Genomic DNA, 19,237 nt, shown 5'->3' on the forward strand with positions numbered 1-19,237 from the left:
CATTAAGGGGGAAAGAGGAAGAGAGAATGTGGGGACAGTTGATGGCGCAAAAATCCCCCATCATACAATTGAAGGTAATAAAACCTCAAAAACTGGCATTTTTTGTTCTCTTTTAATAACCCAATTGCAGCAAGACCGAGGTGAGGCCAAGGCTTGTGTAATAAAATCCTTAACTGCCTTCCATGCAACAGTGCTGTATTAACTGTAACTTTTTTGTTTTTATGCAGTTATCACTGTCTGTTCTTTCTTCATTTTGTTTTCCTTTCAATTTCCAGCTACCCTCAATCATGTTTACAATGATGCCTGCCAATTTTGGATTATATTTCTTTCATCTGGTGAAATGGACTCTGGTCCATTAAAGTTTATGGCATAATGGACTTGTGAGTCTTAAAATTTCCACCAAGAGACTTGGCTGATTTTGTTGCAGCAGGCTGACATGACTACACCTCTGGAAATGGTTCTAATCAACATGTTCCTCCATGGGTGTTTGCACTGGGAAAATGAGTCAGATGCTAAGAGGTAGTTTGATTGTTGAGACAGGAAATGCTCAGGATCCCATGGTCACCTACAATGTGCTGTGGAAAAACAAATATTCTTAAGCAGAAAGAGACATGAGAAATCATTGCTTTATTTCACACTTTGAAATAAGTTGGTTCTGTAGCTCAGGAAACCTTCTTTAGCAGCTTACGAACATTATACCTCTGAAGGGTCCTCTTGTCTGAAAGACCTTTCCTAACAAAATCATAATAATTTTTGGCACTTCATAGGTTAGACTGGATATATTTCACACTAAATGGTCTACAAAATCATTTAATAACTTCCTATGTGAAGAGGCCTACAGCCAACATCTCATGGCTGTTAAGTTCTCATCCCCATATAGCTTTCTAAATTCAAATATTGCAAGAACCTTTCTACTTAAGTATGTTAAAGATTATCTAATCTGTACATACAGTTGGCCCTCTGTATCCATGGATTATACCATCTATGGCTTGAAAATATTTTTTAAATTCCAAAAAAGCAAAGAGGCCTCATTTTACTAACCCTTTGTATATACTGGGGCTTGTGTATCCATGGATTTTGGTACTTGTGAGGAGTCCTGGAACCAAATTCTAGTGGATACCAAGGGCCACTGTATGACTAGATTATACTTGAGGAAATAGTTGGCCATTTTTCATTTTTCCCCCCCCCCCCCCCATTGGTAAACCAAACAGCTTTCAAAATTTTGTTTTTCATTCCAGTTTTATTTCTCACTTTATTTATTTTGATTAAAATATGATTTCCTAATTGAATAAATATTTGGGAAACAATATTTAGAATGAAATATATTGGTATTTGCATACATATTTGATGGTACTGGTGTAACCATTATAACCAGATGGCAGTCTAATGAGTTCAAAGCAATACAGGTTGAGTATCCCTTATCCAAAACCAGGAACAAGAAGTGTTTCAGATTTTAGAATTTTGGAAATATTGCATATACATAGTGGAGATGGGACCCTAGGCTAAAACACTAAATTCATTTGTTTAATATATACTTTATGCATGTAGCCTGAAATTAATTTTATACAATATGTTTAATAATGTTGTGCATGAAAGAATGTTTGTGTATACTGAACCATCAGAAACCAAGGATATCACTGCTTCAGCCACCCATGAAAAAAAGTTTTGGATTTTGGATTTTTGGATAAGTGTTACTTCAATCTGTATGTGAAATTCACCCTCTTTTCTACCTTTTGCCACTCCACTTCATGTTTCTTATTGCTGGTTTTGATTTGCCAGAGTACAAAGGTGATGAGAACTGAAGCCCTTCCTTCCTTCCTTCCTTCCTTCCTTCCTTCCTTCCTTCCTTCCTTTCCTTCTTTCTTTCTTTTTTCTCTCTCCTTGTCCATTAATTGTTTACAGCTCTTCCTGTATCAATGATACAATAATTTTGCCCCAGCCGGACTGAAAACTTCAACATCCTTCTCAGTGTCCAGACTATAAGGGCTTCTCCAAACAGCTGACCATTGGCAAACCACCCTACCAAGCAACTTGGAGCTAGAAACTTCATTACCCTAAGAGAAATACATTATGGACTGAATAAAATCAGTGACTCTTTGTGGCAAGTCAGAATGGATTTTACAATCTAGCCAGGATTGAGGATTTTGCAATCCATGTTTATTTAATGAAGTCAAGTACTTTGCCACTTCAGGGACTTTATTTTGCTTAGACTGAGTCCCATAAAACAAAGAGGTCTAGGACTACTGTTCTTGAATTGGATAGCCAATTTTCTCTCTAGCCACATAGCTCTGAAATATCAGAACACAAATTTTCAATTAAATGTTCAAACAAGGAATTTATTTTGGGCTGAGTTGTACCCAGTGAAATAAAAACATCTGTGGACTTTATCAGACAATGGCAATCTGAATGCAATCATGGGGTTTAACATTATTACATGATAGACTACCACACACAATTTCCGGCAATGGGAAGTCAGTCTGAACGCAATCATGGGGTTTCACGTTATTGCGTGATAGACTACCACATGCAATTTTGGGCAATGGCAAGCTATTTTCAGGCAATGGGAAATCAGTTCGAACACAATTCGAATTCACGTAAATTCGCTGAACTAGCGAATTCACATGAATGCATTCTGGCCCCACTTTCTTTTCATTCAAAATTAAGAGAAATTCCTCCCATGTGATAAACTCCTTAGTATGCTGCGTTCTAAAATTGGGAAGCTAATAACTTCTAAAATAGCAAAACACGTATTTTCAGTAATTCAGTTACTTCATGGTCCATTTCTTTAAAATTGTCATATTTTGTTGCCTTTTAAACAAGAAACCAACCTGTAGATATTCACCAGTGAGTACTCAGAGTAAATGAATTGACCTTCTGCGGCTACTTTGCATACTCTGAAAGGGCAAAACAGACACTGTTGCAAGGATGCAGTGCATGCATCCCAGGGAGCTACATTTCTACTATAAGTGGCATGTTTACAATATACATCTCCTTTTCAAAAGTTATGAAGCTTGCCAAATGCACATTGAACCATGGGGACTGTGGAAAGTGTGTCTTTTCATATTTCTCAAGGGCATCTTAGAAATTAAGCAATGATTTAGCTGGATGTCAAAGACTGAAAATACCAATAGGGCATGTTACAGATATGTATCAGACTGGACTTAGTGAAAAATGTTGCTGGCCACGTAGATTTTTGATTTAGGGCGATAAAGACATGAGATATCCTTTGGTTTTCTCTGGCCTCACCCACTCCACCAGCCACAATGTAATTAACAAACATCCCTTCACTTGAAGTTTTGGAAATACACAAAATTTATAATTTCCTCTTTCCTGCTAGTACAATACTTAGCATACTAAAAATGCCCTCAAATAATTTATTTCATATTTGTTTATTTCTAAAAGCCTTTTGATCTAATGGTTGGTGAAGGGAATTGCTGACCTTTATCTAGATCCTGTCAGTTCTGATAAAGGAGCTGAGCAAAGTTCTGCTTGCTGTTTTTCCCTGTGATTTCCACCAAAAGTCCAGTCCAGTCTCGTATTTTACAATATAGCTGGACTGGGAACTGGGCCAGGGAAGGGAATTCCAAATCCAGACCTTTTCCTCTTAACTTTAGGAGGCAACCTGTGTCAAAGCAGAGGTAGCTGCTATTAAGACTGCTATTTCATCAAGTGGGTACAAAGCAGCTTTGTGGTGCTTTGTGTGAGGTGTTGTTGTTACGATCTGAGAAAGAGAGATGATTTCTAATAATGTACTTATAATAACTTATAAGTACATCCTTATAATATCTTACATGGATGTTCTTACAGTCAACCTTCACTGTCCACAGAGCCTGCATCCATGGATTCCACATTCATGGCTTGAAAATATTCCCACGTCCCCCCAAATTCCAAAAAGCACACCTTGATTTTGCCCTTTTTTAAAAAGAAGGACAATATTTTACTACACCATTGTATATAATAGGACTTGAGAATTTGCAGATTTTGGTATCCAGGAGAGAGCTTGAACCAAACCCCAATGGATACCAAGGGCCCACTGTAAAATACAGTTTTCCTTCTATATCAACAGATTCTTCCTTACCCACAGATTCAGCCAGCCATAGTTTGAAAATATTATTATGTATACATAAATTCCAAAAAACAAACATTGGTTTTGTCACTTTATGTAAAGGACCCGATTTTACTACACCATTGTTTATAATGAAATCTGAGTATCCATGGATTTTGGTATCCACAAGGGGTCCTGGAACCAAACCCCAGTGGATACCAAAGGCCCACTGTAATTCACTTTGGCTTTCTATCTATTTTTCTCATATTTCTCCTGAGTATATGCAGATAAAACTAGCATAACATGAAAGCAAAGAGGAAAATCAACAAGATACATTAATTTTGAGCTCTTGTCTGCAGCTTTCCTTAGGGAACCTTGGAAATTACAGTTTGAGAAGAGTGCTGAAAATGCTATTGAAAAGTTTTCTCTAATAACGTAAAACACTGACCCAGTTTTTTTTTACGGGGAGGAAGAATATATGCCCTGAGAAGCAGAAGAACTGTGTGGCAAGGAGAAACCTTGTTTTTAATGACAAAGGTGGAGTTGCTGTAGCATACCTTCCAACTGTTCCAAATTAGTAGTGATAGTCCCGATTAATCCTCTGCCATCCCATTTTCATCTGCTTTTAATATATCCCAGTTTCTCTGTTCTTCTTCCACTTTCCTTCTTAGAAGCTTATCGCACACATTTTTCATCTGTTATGGGCACGGGAAGGGTCCGCTCGGGGCCGCGCAAGTCTGAGGAAAAATGGATTTTACCGCACAGCAAAGTGTCCTCAAAATGGCCCTATTCCATCCCTGGTCCCAAGCCGTCCCCATTCAGTGCTGAGAAGCATCCTTTGCTTTGGTTGGAATTCTTCCGATTGAAGCAAAGGACACTCCTCAGCACTGAATGGGGATGGCTTAGGGCCGGGGGATGAAACAGAGCCATTTTGAGTACACTTTGCTGTGCGGTAAAATTGGTGTGATAAGCTTCTTAGCCCTCAACTTCAGTTGCTGTAAAACTGAGTTCAAAGCGCAAAAATAGTTTGCACTCATTTAAATCAGCTGGGGGAGTGCAGAGGAGAAGAGAGGAAGGGACAGGGGGGAAATCTTTCCCTTCTCTGTGGACTCAAGCAAGAGCAAACAACTGCAGCTTCTCCTAGTTTGTGTGTTCTTCTTCATTAATAACTTTGTCCATCATGACCCCACTCTGATGCTGCATGGCCACATGAGTTCCAGTTTTTATATGTGAAATGCTGGAGACTGATTTTATATTTATCCAGTGCATCTTTATATGTCTGCTTTGATTAATCATTTTCAGGTGTTCCATTGGGTATGATTTGCATGTTGATCCAGGACTCCAAAAGAGCGGAGTTTGCAGCCCTACTGTGCAAAAACCCACTGAGTGACTTGGGCAAGTCACACTTTCTCTGGCTCAGAGGAAAGCTTGTGAAGGAAATGCCATAAGTCAGTGTTGACATACAAACAGCAAATTAATGCTGCAAAGATTATTCAAATGGTCTTCCAAATGAGAGGCCTTCCAACTGAATTTCTGTAATTAAACAAAGATTCACCAACAGCCACAAGAAATTATCAGACAGTGTGTCACTTCTGTACTGCCAGCAAAGAAATACCATGGAAATGTCAAAACATTAAAGACTTTCCTTTAATGTGAATGTGTTTAATATAGTCAGTCCTCTATATCCATGGATTTTTTTTTATTCACAGATTCAACTATCCACAGCTTGAAAATATTTTTTAAAAATACATACATTTCAATAAAAAAAATCCCTGATGTTGCCATTTTATATAAGAGACACAATTTTACTATGCCTTTGTATTTAACAGGACTTGCACATCCACAGATTTTGGTATCCACGGGGCATCCTGGACCCAAACCCCAGCAGATACCAAGAGCCCACTGTATAGGGCTGAGGGAATGGAAACCATGGGCCCTTTCACACTACACATTTCTAGCACTGTGATTCCACTTTAACTGCCATGGTTACTATTGATGGAATCCTGGGGTGTTTGCAGGTTGCCCAGAGGGGCTCCCCAGAAGAGGAGTCCAAAGGTCCCTCCCCTAAACTGCCAATCCCAGGATTCCATAGGATAGAGCCATGGCAGTTAAAGTGGAATCATAGCACATCAACTATGTTGTGTGAAAAAGCCCCAAATGTTTATTTTTGTGATAAATATGACATAAATGTAACTGAGGCCCTAAGAGCAACTGAAATGCTTGTTAGTACATGTAGGTGTTTGTGTGTTTCCACATTAAATGGAAAATGTTAGTGAATTCTATTTCAGTTTCTAAACTTTGTTTTATAATTTTATAATTTTCAGATGCTGAGGAAAACAGGCATTCTGTAAGTATTCCTTTGTGACATAAGAAATGGGGAGACAGCTGTAAAAGCAGAAGATTTTAGTGTCTGTTTTGTATTAATCAGTGCCATCTATAGCCTGTTTCAGTTCACTGTGTATTCTTACAATATCTGTCTTTTGGTAGTAAGCATAATTCACATCACAAATAACTGAAGAGAGCGTAGGTAAAGTATAGCTCTTTTAATAAATCAAATAATTGGACTCCATTGGATTAGAAGGACCACAGCTGACTCATAATTGGCTTCCGATCCTGTCAGAATTTGCCACTGCCCCCTGAAAAAGACTTACCCAGGAGCCACCAAAGACTGTCCATGAAAACATCTGAGAGGGATGGGAGAAACTACTAGTTGAAATGCTTTCATGGCCAGGAAGTGTGCTCTCCTTTTCCTTGCCCTCATTGGAAATGTTGGAGATTTAGGAGTTTATCAAATGGGAGGAATTTCTATTAAATTCGAATGAAAAGAAAGTGCATTCAATTAAAGTTACTAGTTTTGCACAATTAAGTAAATACGCATTGCATTCAAACTAGCTCGCCATTGCCCGAAAATAGCATGCCATTGCCCAAATTTGCATGTGGCAGTCTATCACGCAATAACGTTAAACCCCATGATTGCGTTCAGATTGCCATTGGATTATACTTCCAGTTCCTCTTGTCCGATAAACTCCTATGATTTGGGAAACGATTCTGTTTCTCTGTATTCTGTTCTGACAGTAGCTTCTTGTCCAGAGTACAGGCTATAAACCAGGACAATCAAATGTTGTGGCAAACACATTTCTCTCAGAGCAATCCATGGTTTTTCATGATCTATGCAATCAGTCTTTGCTATAATCTATAAAGCACAGGCTGACTTTCTTTTGAAATTCTTTGCTCCACTTCATTATCCAATGAATGTTTACAATATGATCCATAATACCATTTCCTTTGCTGAATTCAGTTTTGACATCTTGTGTTTCCTGCTCCATGTATGATTAAATTCTTTGTTGTAGAATTCTGAGTATCGCTTTGCTTGCATTGGAAATTAATGCAATGGTCCAGTAGCTACCACAAACCCTGACGTTCCTTTTCTTGGGATTTGGAAAGTATATTGAACATTCCCAATCTGTGGGCCATTGCTTTGTTGACCATATTTTTTGGCAAATTTTAACTAGAACTAAGTGGATTCTGTCTCATCTTGAAAGAGCTGTATTAGCATGCCGTCTGCTCCTGGTGATTTACTTCTCTCAAGTGCTTTAAGTGCAGCATCCACTTCATTTTCTAACACTGGAGGTTCTTCCTTGAATGAATCTGTCATCCTTTAATCTCTTTTATGCAGTTCTTCAATGTACTGTTTGCATTGTCTTTTTATTTCTTTATGGTCATATAATGTGTTTCCTTGCTGGTTCCATGGTACCTCCACTCTTGGTTAAAGATTTTCCTTAATTTTTTCAGATCTTGTTGAACAAGTTTCTTGTTCTACCATTTTTGTTCTACCACTTCTCTGCATTAGTTATTATACAGGTTGAGTATCCTTTATCTGGAATTCCGAAATCCAACATCCTCCAAAATCCAAAACTTTTTGAGTTGTGTATCTGTCAGCCTTTTCCAATGAATGTAATTTCAGGCCATAGGTATTTCACTGTATGAGGGAGAGGATCCTCTGAATACGTTTAAAGACCTGTGGAATTAGTGGGTATTTGTTAAGAAAAATAAAATAAAAGCAAACCCATAGATAAGGACACAGAAGAAAGGGTTGGTTATCTCTGATAATATGAGCAAGCTCTGAAGGATATTTTAAATCACAAAGGAATAAATTTATGAATAAGTGATCGAAACAGTAGCATCATTTGCTTCAGTCTCTGACATAAAATGCTTGCATACATGCACATACCAGGTATTTCTGTTAGTCAACATCCATATCCTCATTAAGATAGGAAAAGATACTTTGTATTGTTTACATCTGGTTGGCACAGGACTGAAGGTCACTGAGTTTGTTATAATAAACAGATCTAATTTTATAAAGGAATCGGATATGCCTCATCACAGTTCATTGTGAATTAGCTTCTACTTCTGGTTTACCTTGGGTCTCACACTTAGACAAGCCGAACATCCCAAAGCCAGCTCAAATTAAAGCATTTTATGACTTTTACAAAAAATGCTAAGATTTCAAGTTTGACCATTTTAAAAGGGGTAGGAGATCCACAGCGATGGAAAGCTGTCAAGAAAAGGAGCTATTTGACATCTCAAACACCTACAACTCAGGAGATCAGTGTTTAAATTCCCACTTGGATATGGAAGCCCACAGGATGATGTTGAGCAAGTCATATTCTCTCAGTCTCATAGGAAGGAAAAGGCAAATCCCCTCTGAACTAATTTTGCCAGGAAAACCCTGTGATAGGGTCACCATAAGTTGGAACTGAACTGAGGGCACACAGCAATGGTTTCCTATATTTTTTCAGGCACATTTCAGGATTCTGTTCTATTATAAAGCCCCAAATAGTTCAGATCTGAGCTAGAATATATTCTACATCCTGAAGCAGAGAAGCAAGTGACATCCCATCCAAAGTCAGACAGGTTATTTTGTCACATGGTATAGAAGATGCCATGAGCATGCCTCCCAGTCCTTCGTGGTAAACATACAACCCTCACAAATAATTAATAACTTGGAGCCGGTACATACCAGCTGGAAGCGGTGTGGTGGCGGCGGCGATACTAGGAATCGGGAGCGTGCAGCAACCACACACTCCCAAGCCCGAGTACAGGCAGACGGCGGCATCATGACCCCCTCCTGAACATGTAGGGGGTGCCATGATGATGCCGACACCACGCAGCATCCACACGTCACTTCCAGGAAGTGATGTCATGGTGGCGCCACTTCTCCTTTATGGCGGCACAAAAAAGAAGCTGCTTAGAGTGGCTTCTTTTTGGCAGCATGTCAGTGCTGTGCGATGAGGCTGCTGCGGCACCAACAAGCTGGAAATATGGGCGACACAGAGCCGCCCGTCTGTACCCTTAGTGCCCTGTTGTTTTTTCGGGACTATACACTTGGGCGCCACCATTTTTACGCCCCCTGAACGTACTAGGGGTGAGGCCTAATTGGACGCTGCATCTTCAGCCAACCCCTAGTATGTACTGGAGGCAGAGCAAAGGCCCGTCTGTAACGGGCCTTTGTTTACTTTACGGGTTTCTTCTTTCCTGTTGAAGTTGTCCAGGTGTTTATGGATCTCAATGACTTCCCTGTGCATTCTGACTTGATAGCTTAGAGTCCGCACGTCGCAGCGTGGTTGTGATGTCGCAAGTGCACCATTGGCACCTTGCGGTGTCACTACTGCGCGCAAGAAGAACCCGCTCCACGCCACCCATCTTTGTCCCGAGTCAGTGCTGCAGCAGCTTTGCTTGCTCTGAATCAGGCCTAAATGAACAAATGGGCTTCTCTTATCTCCAGTGTGTTGGCCTATAAGTAGATGATTTCTATGGCCTCTTCAACCTCTAAGATTCCATAACTGTAGGGTGCACTGAGTCCTCTCAAACTCTTAACCAAGGTAAGAGCAGCGTAAATGATCTCTGGCTAAATGTGAAACTTTGGCCTGGTACATATGGGCAACAAGAGGCATGCCGGCACCAATTCTAGTGTTCGGGAGCACGCACGCTCCCGAACCCTAGTCTGTACAGATGCCGCCATCATGGTGGCCTCCCATCCACATGGGGGTCACCATGATGACGCAAGCGCAGCGCAGAGTCCGCATGTCACGGCACCGCACTCACTTCATCGCTGTGTGCCAGGGCGCCAATGATGCCTTGGCAGTATCGCTGAAAATAGCTACATTTCGCAGCTCCTTTTTCGGATGGATCATTGCCACGTCCGTGTGATTGCCGCTGCAACAATCTGGGGCAGAAAAGGACGACGTCTTGCCATCCCTTCCTGCCCATCTGTACTGGGCCTTTATTTCCCATAGCATTAAGGTCTGGTTGTAAAAATGAAATTACAGGGATGAATTATCAGCAAGACCTTAATGGTGACAAAACTGAACGTATCTGGAATGGAATGACATGGGAGAGGAAGGAACAGGCAGGAGATGCTGCAGCTGCCTTTTCTCTCTGCCACACGGAGAGATTTAAAGGTTCAGATAGCTGTTGTCTTCCATATCAGATTGCCAGGTGAAATAAGGGAGAGGACTCCTGTATCTTTAAGGGTTGTGTGTACATAACTTGGATTCACCTTGACCTATGGTTACCTCATGGATTTTGTAGGTTTTTTTTGTTAGCAGGTGGTGCTTGTCATGGAAGCAGCACTTGCTGAAATTCCCTTTGCATGACAAGAGCCACCTACTGAACCTCCTATACAGCCATTAAAGGTAGGGGAGCCCTCTCCCTTATGTCACCTGGCAACCCTACTTCCATGTGTATTGAGGCAGCAAATACACTGAGGGGTTTAAGATCCTGAATCTTATCCTTGAAATAGGTTCAGCAACTTGGATAGCTCTTTAGATTCAGCTAAAGATTCACCATCCCGACCACACATGAAAGGCATGAGTCATCACTGTTTAAAGGGAGATAGATGCTCCTCAAAACCTGTTTCATGATCCTTGCTTTCTTCACCTGCTGTTTTCTGAAACTTAAGGGCTTTTTTCAGCAAGGGCTTTCCCACAGCAATTCTAGGCAAGGAGCTTGGCTTGTCTAATTTAATAACAGGGCAGAGAGAGAACGTGGCACTTTTCACAAACAAGAGGTCAAGGGCTGCTTCACACTTTAAAGATTTTGTGTGCCTCCTTTAACATATGAGGCATCTAATATCACTTAATTATTTCTCTATATCTTCAAGGCCAAAACATGTTGCAGCAGTGAGCCTCCAGTTCTTTAAAACATTTGTGGGAAACATAGAATTTATATTTAAAGATATAGCGGTGTTAGTCTGTAGAATTAATATGTATAGAGATTTTGTAGCACTTTTTAGACTAACTGAAAAAAAGAATAAAAAAATAAAGTTGGAATCGGCCAATTAATTATAGCTTTCAGCCTTGATGTTTCCACTTCCTCACCACATATCTTAGATACTGGCTTTCTTTTTCCCCAACATGGCATTTAGAACTTTTAACAGTTACACCACTCTTCTATTTCCTTAAATTCTACCACTATAGAAAGCACTAAATTTAGCTAAATGATGTGGAAATCCATCAACCTCTTCAAGAAACTTGCCCAGATACAGACAGATATCTTCTTTCTCAACAAGTGCAAACAATGGGATGCCGTTCCTATGTGTGTGGGGCTCTACATATCATGTAGAGCTCATAGGTTCTACTCATGCTGACTGAGGTGCAAGACACACCGCCCAAAAGCAACATGCCAGCGCCGAAACTAGGGTTCCAAAGCACACGGCAACCACATGCTCCAGAACCCTAGTCTGTATGGGTGTCATCATTATGACGGCATCCTCTCCACAAGGGTGCCGCCATGATGACGCTGCCACCATGCAGTGTCTGCACATTGTTGTGCATTGCCAATGGCACACTCGTGACGTACACAACGTGCCACAAAAAGAACCCAGAAAAACCAGGTTCTTTTTACTGCAGAAGGATGCCACATGGTTTGGCGGCTATGGCGTCCTTCTGCAGTTAAAATGGGTAAGTGCAGACCACCGTTTCGGGGCGGTCTGTACTGCCCCTGGGTCTGAAGTAGTCAACATTCCTTTTTAGTTTTCTTCAGTTAAACTCCTGCACTCTTGTCTGTCCCTGGCTTCCACTCCACCATAAGCATCTGAAGAAGTAGACTAAAGTCTATGAAAGCTCATGCTAGAAACTTCGTTCTTTTTCTCTTTTCTTCAGTTAGACTCAAAGGTGCTACAAAATCTCTATACATGTAATTAATATGTTCGGCATTCTCTGGAGTTTGCACAAAATAGGCAACTTGTTCAGGTTTAAACAATAGAAGGAGAGTCCTCAAGAAGATTATAATCTCAAGAACTATCAATTTGGTTTTAAGTACACCAATCAAACCTTACTTATGTGAACATTTTTAGATCAAAATAAACTGTTTTAAACCCAAATTGGATCAAGTCCTACATTTAAATAATATTTGAACAGGAAAGAGTCTACACAACTTCATTCTGAACATATTTCACTGCAGGGATATATGGGATTATTTTAACATATGTCACCTACCTATCCCATAGTCAAGATGTTTGAACTCATGGACCTCGCTTTTCTAATTATCTAAGGCAGAATTCTGGATATCCTGATCATCACCATATTGGTGCTCTCTCTCTCTCTCTCTCTCTTTCATGGCAAGTGGTCTCATCAGCTCTTTGCCTTCATACGGAATTCTGTCTCAAGCTAGTTTTTGAAACCATCATGAGCAAATTTTGAATTACTCAGAGAGGAACTGGGTGGGGGTTTCCTTCCTGGAATCAGAGCTGGCAATCTTTCTGTGCTATTTAATAGCTACCACCAGTTTCTGAAAACATATTAAAAGGAAATATCTTAACAATGAGACAACCACTTCGCTAAAGACTAATTTGGTATTGTGTTTGACTTGCTCCAGCCATACAACTTGACTTAATTTGCTACTCCTTCTTCAACTTTCTTCTCCATTATCTTTACTAGCTTTTTTCAAGTAGTTGGTATGATAGAAAAGTCTCTTACCTTTAGTTGATGCGGTGTACACATTATATTTTAAACAGCAAATTAATAAAGAAGTAAAGGATGCCATATTGTAGGATACAGTCTACTATTCAGACAATTCCCTGCTTTTATTCTTTTTATTCTTTCTCTTTCTTTCTTTTATTCTTTTTTTACTTTATTTGTACTTTATTTTAGCAACAAATATTGTTGTCATATAAAACACATTCCAATACACTTCTGTTGTTTCTTACACATTTGTTTAACATACACTCAATTATTTTCTTAATTTTACATTGGTACTTCCCTTCATTAATCTGGTTTATAAAATCATTTTTTTTCCTGACTCCAGATTTGAATAAACATCAGTTTTCCAGATAGTTTCTCAGGCTTGTTATTTGTACTCTTTCTTGTTTTTGACCAAATAATTATCCAATTTATGTTATTTTCCTTTTTCTCTGTCATAACCATTTCTTTTTACAGTATTCTACTACTGCTGGGTTGTCTTCTGTCTTCCTTGTCATTGTCATTAATTTGTCTAAAAGTTTTTGCATATCTATTAGTTTCATCAGCCAGTCAGCTATAATTGGAGTTTCTTTTTCTTTCAATTTTTTTGCTAGTAGTATTCTTGGTGCTGTACCCTCCAATGCACTTTTTTGATGTGTTTGTAGTTTTGTTTATCATATTGAGCAGACATATTTCTGATAACATTTGAAAGTCAGTTCTTAAAATTTCACAAATTGTTATGTGGATCTTTTTCCAGTAATTTTTCATGAGAGGGCAATTTCACCAAATGTGATATCATGATCCTACTATTTGATTACACCTCCAACATTTGTTTTTTCTCAATTTTTTATAATTTTGAAATTTTTAGTGGAGTCAAATACCAGCATTCAGTCATTTTTAAGTAACCTTTCTTTAAGTTCTGCCATTTCATTCTTGAATTTTTTTCCTTGAATAAGCCCAGCTTTCTATGTCTATGGCCTGTTACAGACTGCCAAAATAAAGCTGCTTCGGGTCTCTTTGGAGGTATGCTGTTTAAATGATGCATGCATCCTAATAATCCGGAAGCTGCACCAAAGCTGCACTCCAGTGCTTAGGAATGGAGTGTGGCTTTGGCGCGACCTCCGGACTCTTAGGACCCATGCATCATTTAAGTAGCATACTTCCAAAGAGACCCGAAGCAGCTTTATTTGGGCAGTCTGTAACAGGCCAATTTCTCTTTCTTTGTCCAAGGACCATTTAATCATTGCATTCTTGATTTGATCTTGCTCTAATTCTCTTAGTCAAAGTAATTTATAGAATTTAAATGTCTTCTTTTTCCTCCGTATTATTAAGCACTTTGTCTAGTTCATTTTCTTCTTCCTTCAAACCTTCCTGTTTTAAATCCATTTTGAATGGAAGCCAATGTAATTTAGGATACAGTTCTTTCAATTCTTTCAGGGGTTTCATTGTGTATTTGTATAGTTATTTCTTTAAGATGTCTTAAAGACATCTAATGCTCACAATCTTCCTTGGAATGCTTCATGTGGGGATATCCATGTGGGAATTTGTCTAGAAAATGTCTTATTTTGATTTAGCTAATTCCTTAATAGTGCTTTCCTAATATAATAGTCTTCAAATTCTTTGTGTATTTTGTGGATGCCTTTTCTTAGTGCCTAGTCAGTGATTCACTATTTAAGATAGGATATGATATTCCAGTAAAGAATACAGCAGTTTTAAATATCATGGACAATGTTTTGCTGTTATTGTGACTGTGCAACACCTAGAAAGTTCATAAATGCACAAAATTGTAACTATGGCCTGGTACAGACTGACAGAAAGCGACAGTCTGGGGCCAATTTTAGGGCTCGGGAATGCAGAGCGACCGCATGCTCCTGAGCCCTACCGTGTGGCAGCGATGCTATCATGGTGCAGCCCCGTCCACATGGGGGCTGCCATGATGACGCGCTTGCGTTATCGATGCATGACAGTGCACCAATGGTGCACTCATGGCATCTGCCGCATGCACCAAAAAGAACCCACTTTTAGTGGATTCTTTTTAGTGTAGAGGGAGGCTGTGCATTTTGCCTGCTTTGGCCTCCCTCAGGAGCAAAAATGGGTGCCTCCAGCCCGCCCTTTCGGAGCGGTCTGTCAAGCCCCTATGGGTACATTTGGATATGCCTCTTGTGTGACATTTTGTGGTCAGTCCTCCTCAAGTGAGCTTACTTTGAAGTTAAAGTATATCTCCCATCTGGAAGCTTGGTGGATGTAAAGAAAAGAAATTGGAAATGTTATAAGTATTAACTTGTTTGAGAAAAAAAAACGATTGATCACTGCATGATAAAAGCTGGATCCTGCAGGTAGTTACAGGAGCAACACCTGGGAACCACTTTTAATTTTTATCTCCCCATGGTCCATGAATGTTTAGATGGTGATGTGAACTGGTCTTCAGTAGTCTTTGGATTTCACATAAAGAAAAAAAAACGCAATTCCACAAACATTCCAGATCCGAAGGGTAACCCTTCAGTGGAATATTGTTGTTTGTTATGGATACATATGTTGCAATGATATATATAATGTCCTACACCCTGCTGATCAATAGCAGGCAGGTATACAATGTACAAAGTGGAAATTACATGCATAGGGGGGAAAAGAAAAACAGAAAATATGTGATAATCAGTTAATTGAATTAAGTAAACTCTTGAAGAAATATGTCATAAAAGGTTCATAGAACAGTTCTTAATTTTCAATATACTGAAATTCACCAAAAGTCCTTTTATTATCCTGTTAGCCAAAATGCTGAACCACTGATCAAGAGCAGCAGTTGAAGATTAAGAACTGTTCTATGAACTTTTTATGACATATTTCTTCAAGAATTTACTTAAGTCAGTTAATTGATTGATCACAATGCTTTTCTGTTCTTTCCTAGATATGTAATTTTCACTTTGTATGTCATGTGCCCATCTGCTGTTGATCAGTAGTCTTCATATATTAGGTTAAGTTGTTTTTGGTGGTTCATAGTTGTGTTCTAGATCCTGCATTGTCAGATGTAGGTACAATGATGAGGTTCTTTTGCTGTATCTATGTCGGATGATCCGGTCTCCCCAAACTGATTTAGAAGCCAACCAACCAAAGGAATTCCAAAGTGCTGCACAGGGAGGAGGTGAACCACATCCAGTCTCCTCCCACCAGTGAAGTATCATGTAAAAAACAACCCAAAGACCCCTGCAAGGCCCTATCATAATTGCTTTACTTACTGTGCCTTGCTGTGAAAGGGACCTGGATGTGTCATTTTTCAGTGCCCTTCTCTCTATGCCTCAGAACTCCTTAGTTTAGCTGTCTGGCTTTTAGGGTGCGTTTCAAATCATTCACATTGATGGAAATGGTGCCATGACCATAAATGTGAATTGCAATTTTTTTTGATGGCATAAGTCTGGCTTACAATATCGTAAATACTGAACAGAATGCCAATCAGTGTGTATTTTTTAACTTATAATGTGCAGTGTGTCATTTCCCTAGCAAAACATGCATATGAGGCATAGTTTTCCCCCATACAAAATATTTTATCCTACTGATATTTTTTCTGAAGTTTTAAATCAGATTTGACTACATTTAAAGCCCATGATATGTTGAAAATATCTCCCTTCAACATAGAAGAAAGCATGGGTGTTTCACTTCTGAGAGGAGCAGAGCATCTTCTCCCTCATAAAGGAGGCCTTGGCATTCCCAGGGCAGCTAAATATACATTTTAGCTCCATAATCTCAAGGCTGGACATCGCCAATGGCGTGTGTCCCCAGGCAATCCCAGTGTGTCCCCAGGCAATCTTTTATGAGGCTTTGTAACACTGGATGAATTATGAAGTTGAAGACTTTCATGGCCAGCATCCATAGTTTTCTGTGGCTTTGGGGGGCTGTGTGGCTACATTCTGGAAAAATTGATTCCTGATGTTTCACCTGCAACTGTGGCTGACATCTTCAGAGGGTGGTGGCATGGAGTGTGTGGAGTATATATATCTGTGGGACCCTTGTTTGGGAGGAAGATGTGTTGTTGTTTTTCCTGTTAATGGTGGAGTTTGTGTGTTGCACTGCCCTCTGAAGATGTCAGCCACAGTTTCAGGCAAAATGTCAGGAATAAATTCTTCCAGAACATGGCCACACAGCCCAAAAAACCCACAGAAAACATTGGATGAATTTTCTGTATTTGATCTGGAACTCTTAAAAGGATTGAAGCCCCTCCTAGTGAGGCAAAATTGATCTTCTTGTAATGGTAGCTACTGCTCTATTCATGATATAGCAAGGAATTGGAAGTTGTCCAAATGGACTTTGAACTCATGTGTTTAATTCTAAGCTCCCAGTTTTGTCACTGAAAATCCAGATGTCTATATTTTGCTTTCTTTTCATAACTTGGAGTTGAAATTATATACAGTATATAAAAATCCTAGGAATTAAAAAGCATGTGTTGCAGAACTATAACTAGTGTTATATTTTTAATTTAAAATGTTTTTATTAATTTTGAAGGAAGAACATTTAAAATTCAGAGGGCTATTGCATTTGCATGTAATTTCATTTTGCAGGCTTGATGTTAGTTTTTATACTATTTTAACTGGAATCTTACATTATTTTAATCTCATTGCTTGCAGAGAATAGAAGATTCTCCTGATGGGACTTAGAAAGCCTGACAACAAACCTGAGTGAAAACAAGATGGAAGATGTTCCACCAGTTCCAAACATTCTGCAGCATTTAGGTGCTTTCAGAAGTCACATTCTGCTTGAGCTGTTGTTGGTAACCCCTGTGGGGTCAACCTGACATTCATACAGTATTATTGCTGTTCAGCCATTGCAACAGAGTGATGTACGCTCCAGTTTTTTGTTCTGTATTTTCCTTAGTGTCACACTAATCAAACCAGTGCGTGCACTGCCATCTTTCTTGAGTTTTTTGTTTGTTTGTTTGTTTGTTTTTTTAATCCTAGAAGCACTTATGGAGAAAAAATAAGCCTGCCAAAATGTCTGCCACCTTTCTTGTTTTTCTTTTCTTTTAATCCTTCAAGTAATCATGGAGAAAAGATAAGCCTGCCAAAATGTGAAACAACATCTGGTCACTTCCCTATGTTCCCTAAAGACTGTGTAAAGCAGTCTGGCAATTTATTAGTGACAGAAATGCTTCTGGTAGCAATACATGAGAGTTCTTTATTATTCCTGTATTTTGCACATAGCATCATTCATGAGGAATAGCCTAATTTGTGAAGTACCATTAACATCTAGAATGTAATTTTGCATCCTCCACGGAATGCTTTATTGCTACAAGTTGAGACTCTCTTATCCAGAATTCCAAAATCTGAAATATTCTAAAAAGGTGAGATGGGCGCGTTCCAGACGCGCCAATAGTATGTGCTTGGCATATACTAGGGTTACAAAAGGGTGTCCTTTCCGGACGCCCTAACCCTAGTACGTGCCGAGCACATACAAATGGCAGCGCCCAGGGAACTGCAGCAGACAAACCATGCGATTCCTTGGCATAGCAAAAAGAACCCATAAAAAGCGGGTCTTTTTGCGGCGTGGTAATGATGCTGCAAGGCACCAATGGCGCACTTGCGGCATCATTTTGACGTAGCGGATGCTTAGCGTCCACACATTGCGGCATGGAAATGATGCCGCAAGTGCGTCATTGGCGCCTTGCGGCATCATTACCGCGCCACAAAAAGAACCCACTTTTTATGGCGCAGCAAACACAGGCGCCGGCAGACCGCCCTTTTGGGCGGTCTGTAAAGCACCCTGGTGACACCTTTCCTTTCTGATGGTTTGAAGTACACAAACTTTTTTCCATGAACAAAATAATTTAAAATATTGTATAAAATTACCTTCACACTATGGGCATAAGGTATATATGAAATGTAAATGAATTTCATATTTAGACTTGGTGCTCATCTCATTATGCATCTGCATGCAAATGCAGGTATTCCAAAATCCTCAAAAAACCAAAATCTCAAACACCTCTGGAACCAACCATTTTGAATAAGGAGACTCAAACTGTACTTCTCTGGGGTGGGCAGGTAAAAAGTGTTTCCTGGTATGCACATCCTCTGCCCCCATGTTCATCTTTGTAAGAAGCACAATAAAGATATCCTTCCTGCCCCTCTATCTACACCAGGGGTAGGCAATCTTTTTAAGCCGGGGGCCGGGTTGCTGTCCCTCAGACAACTGGAGGGCCGAAACCAAAAAATAAATAATCAAATAATTAAAAAAAATTAAATATATA

General features: G+C 39.5%; 1 protein-coding gene across 2 annotated transcripts in view; it reads left to right on the top strand.

Moving 5' to 3' along the window:
* PECAM1 (platelet and endothelial cell adhesion molecule 1) overlaps window positions 1–18,640 on the top strand; it is a 54,210-nt gene extending 35,570 nt beyond the window's left edge. For both annotated transcript variants that reach the window (XM_042452640.1, XM_042452641.1), the window contains 2 exons: window positions 6,370–6,392; window positions 17,622–18,640. In XM_042452640.1, the coding sequence (XP_042308574.1) occupies window positions 6,370–6,392; window positions 17,622–17,651 (53 nt within the window). In that variant the 3' untranslated portion in view covers window positions 17,652–18,640. The remainder of the gene's footprint in view (window positions 1–6,369; window positions 6,393–17,621) is intronic.
* Window positions 18,641–19,237: the final 597 nt, after the last annotated feature.

Source organism: Sceloporus undulatus, chromosome 2 (genome assembly GCF_019175285.1).
Source record: "Sceloporus undulatus isolate JIND9_A2432 ecotype Alabama chromosome 2, SceUnd_v1.1, whole genome shotgun sequence".
NCBI classification, from domain to species: domain Eukaryota; kingdom Metazoa; phylum Chordata; class Lepidosauria; order Squamata; family Phrynosomatidae; genus Sceloporus; species Sceloporus undulatus.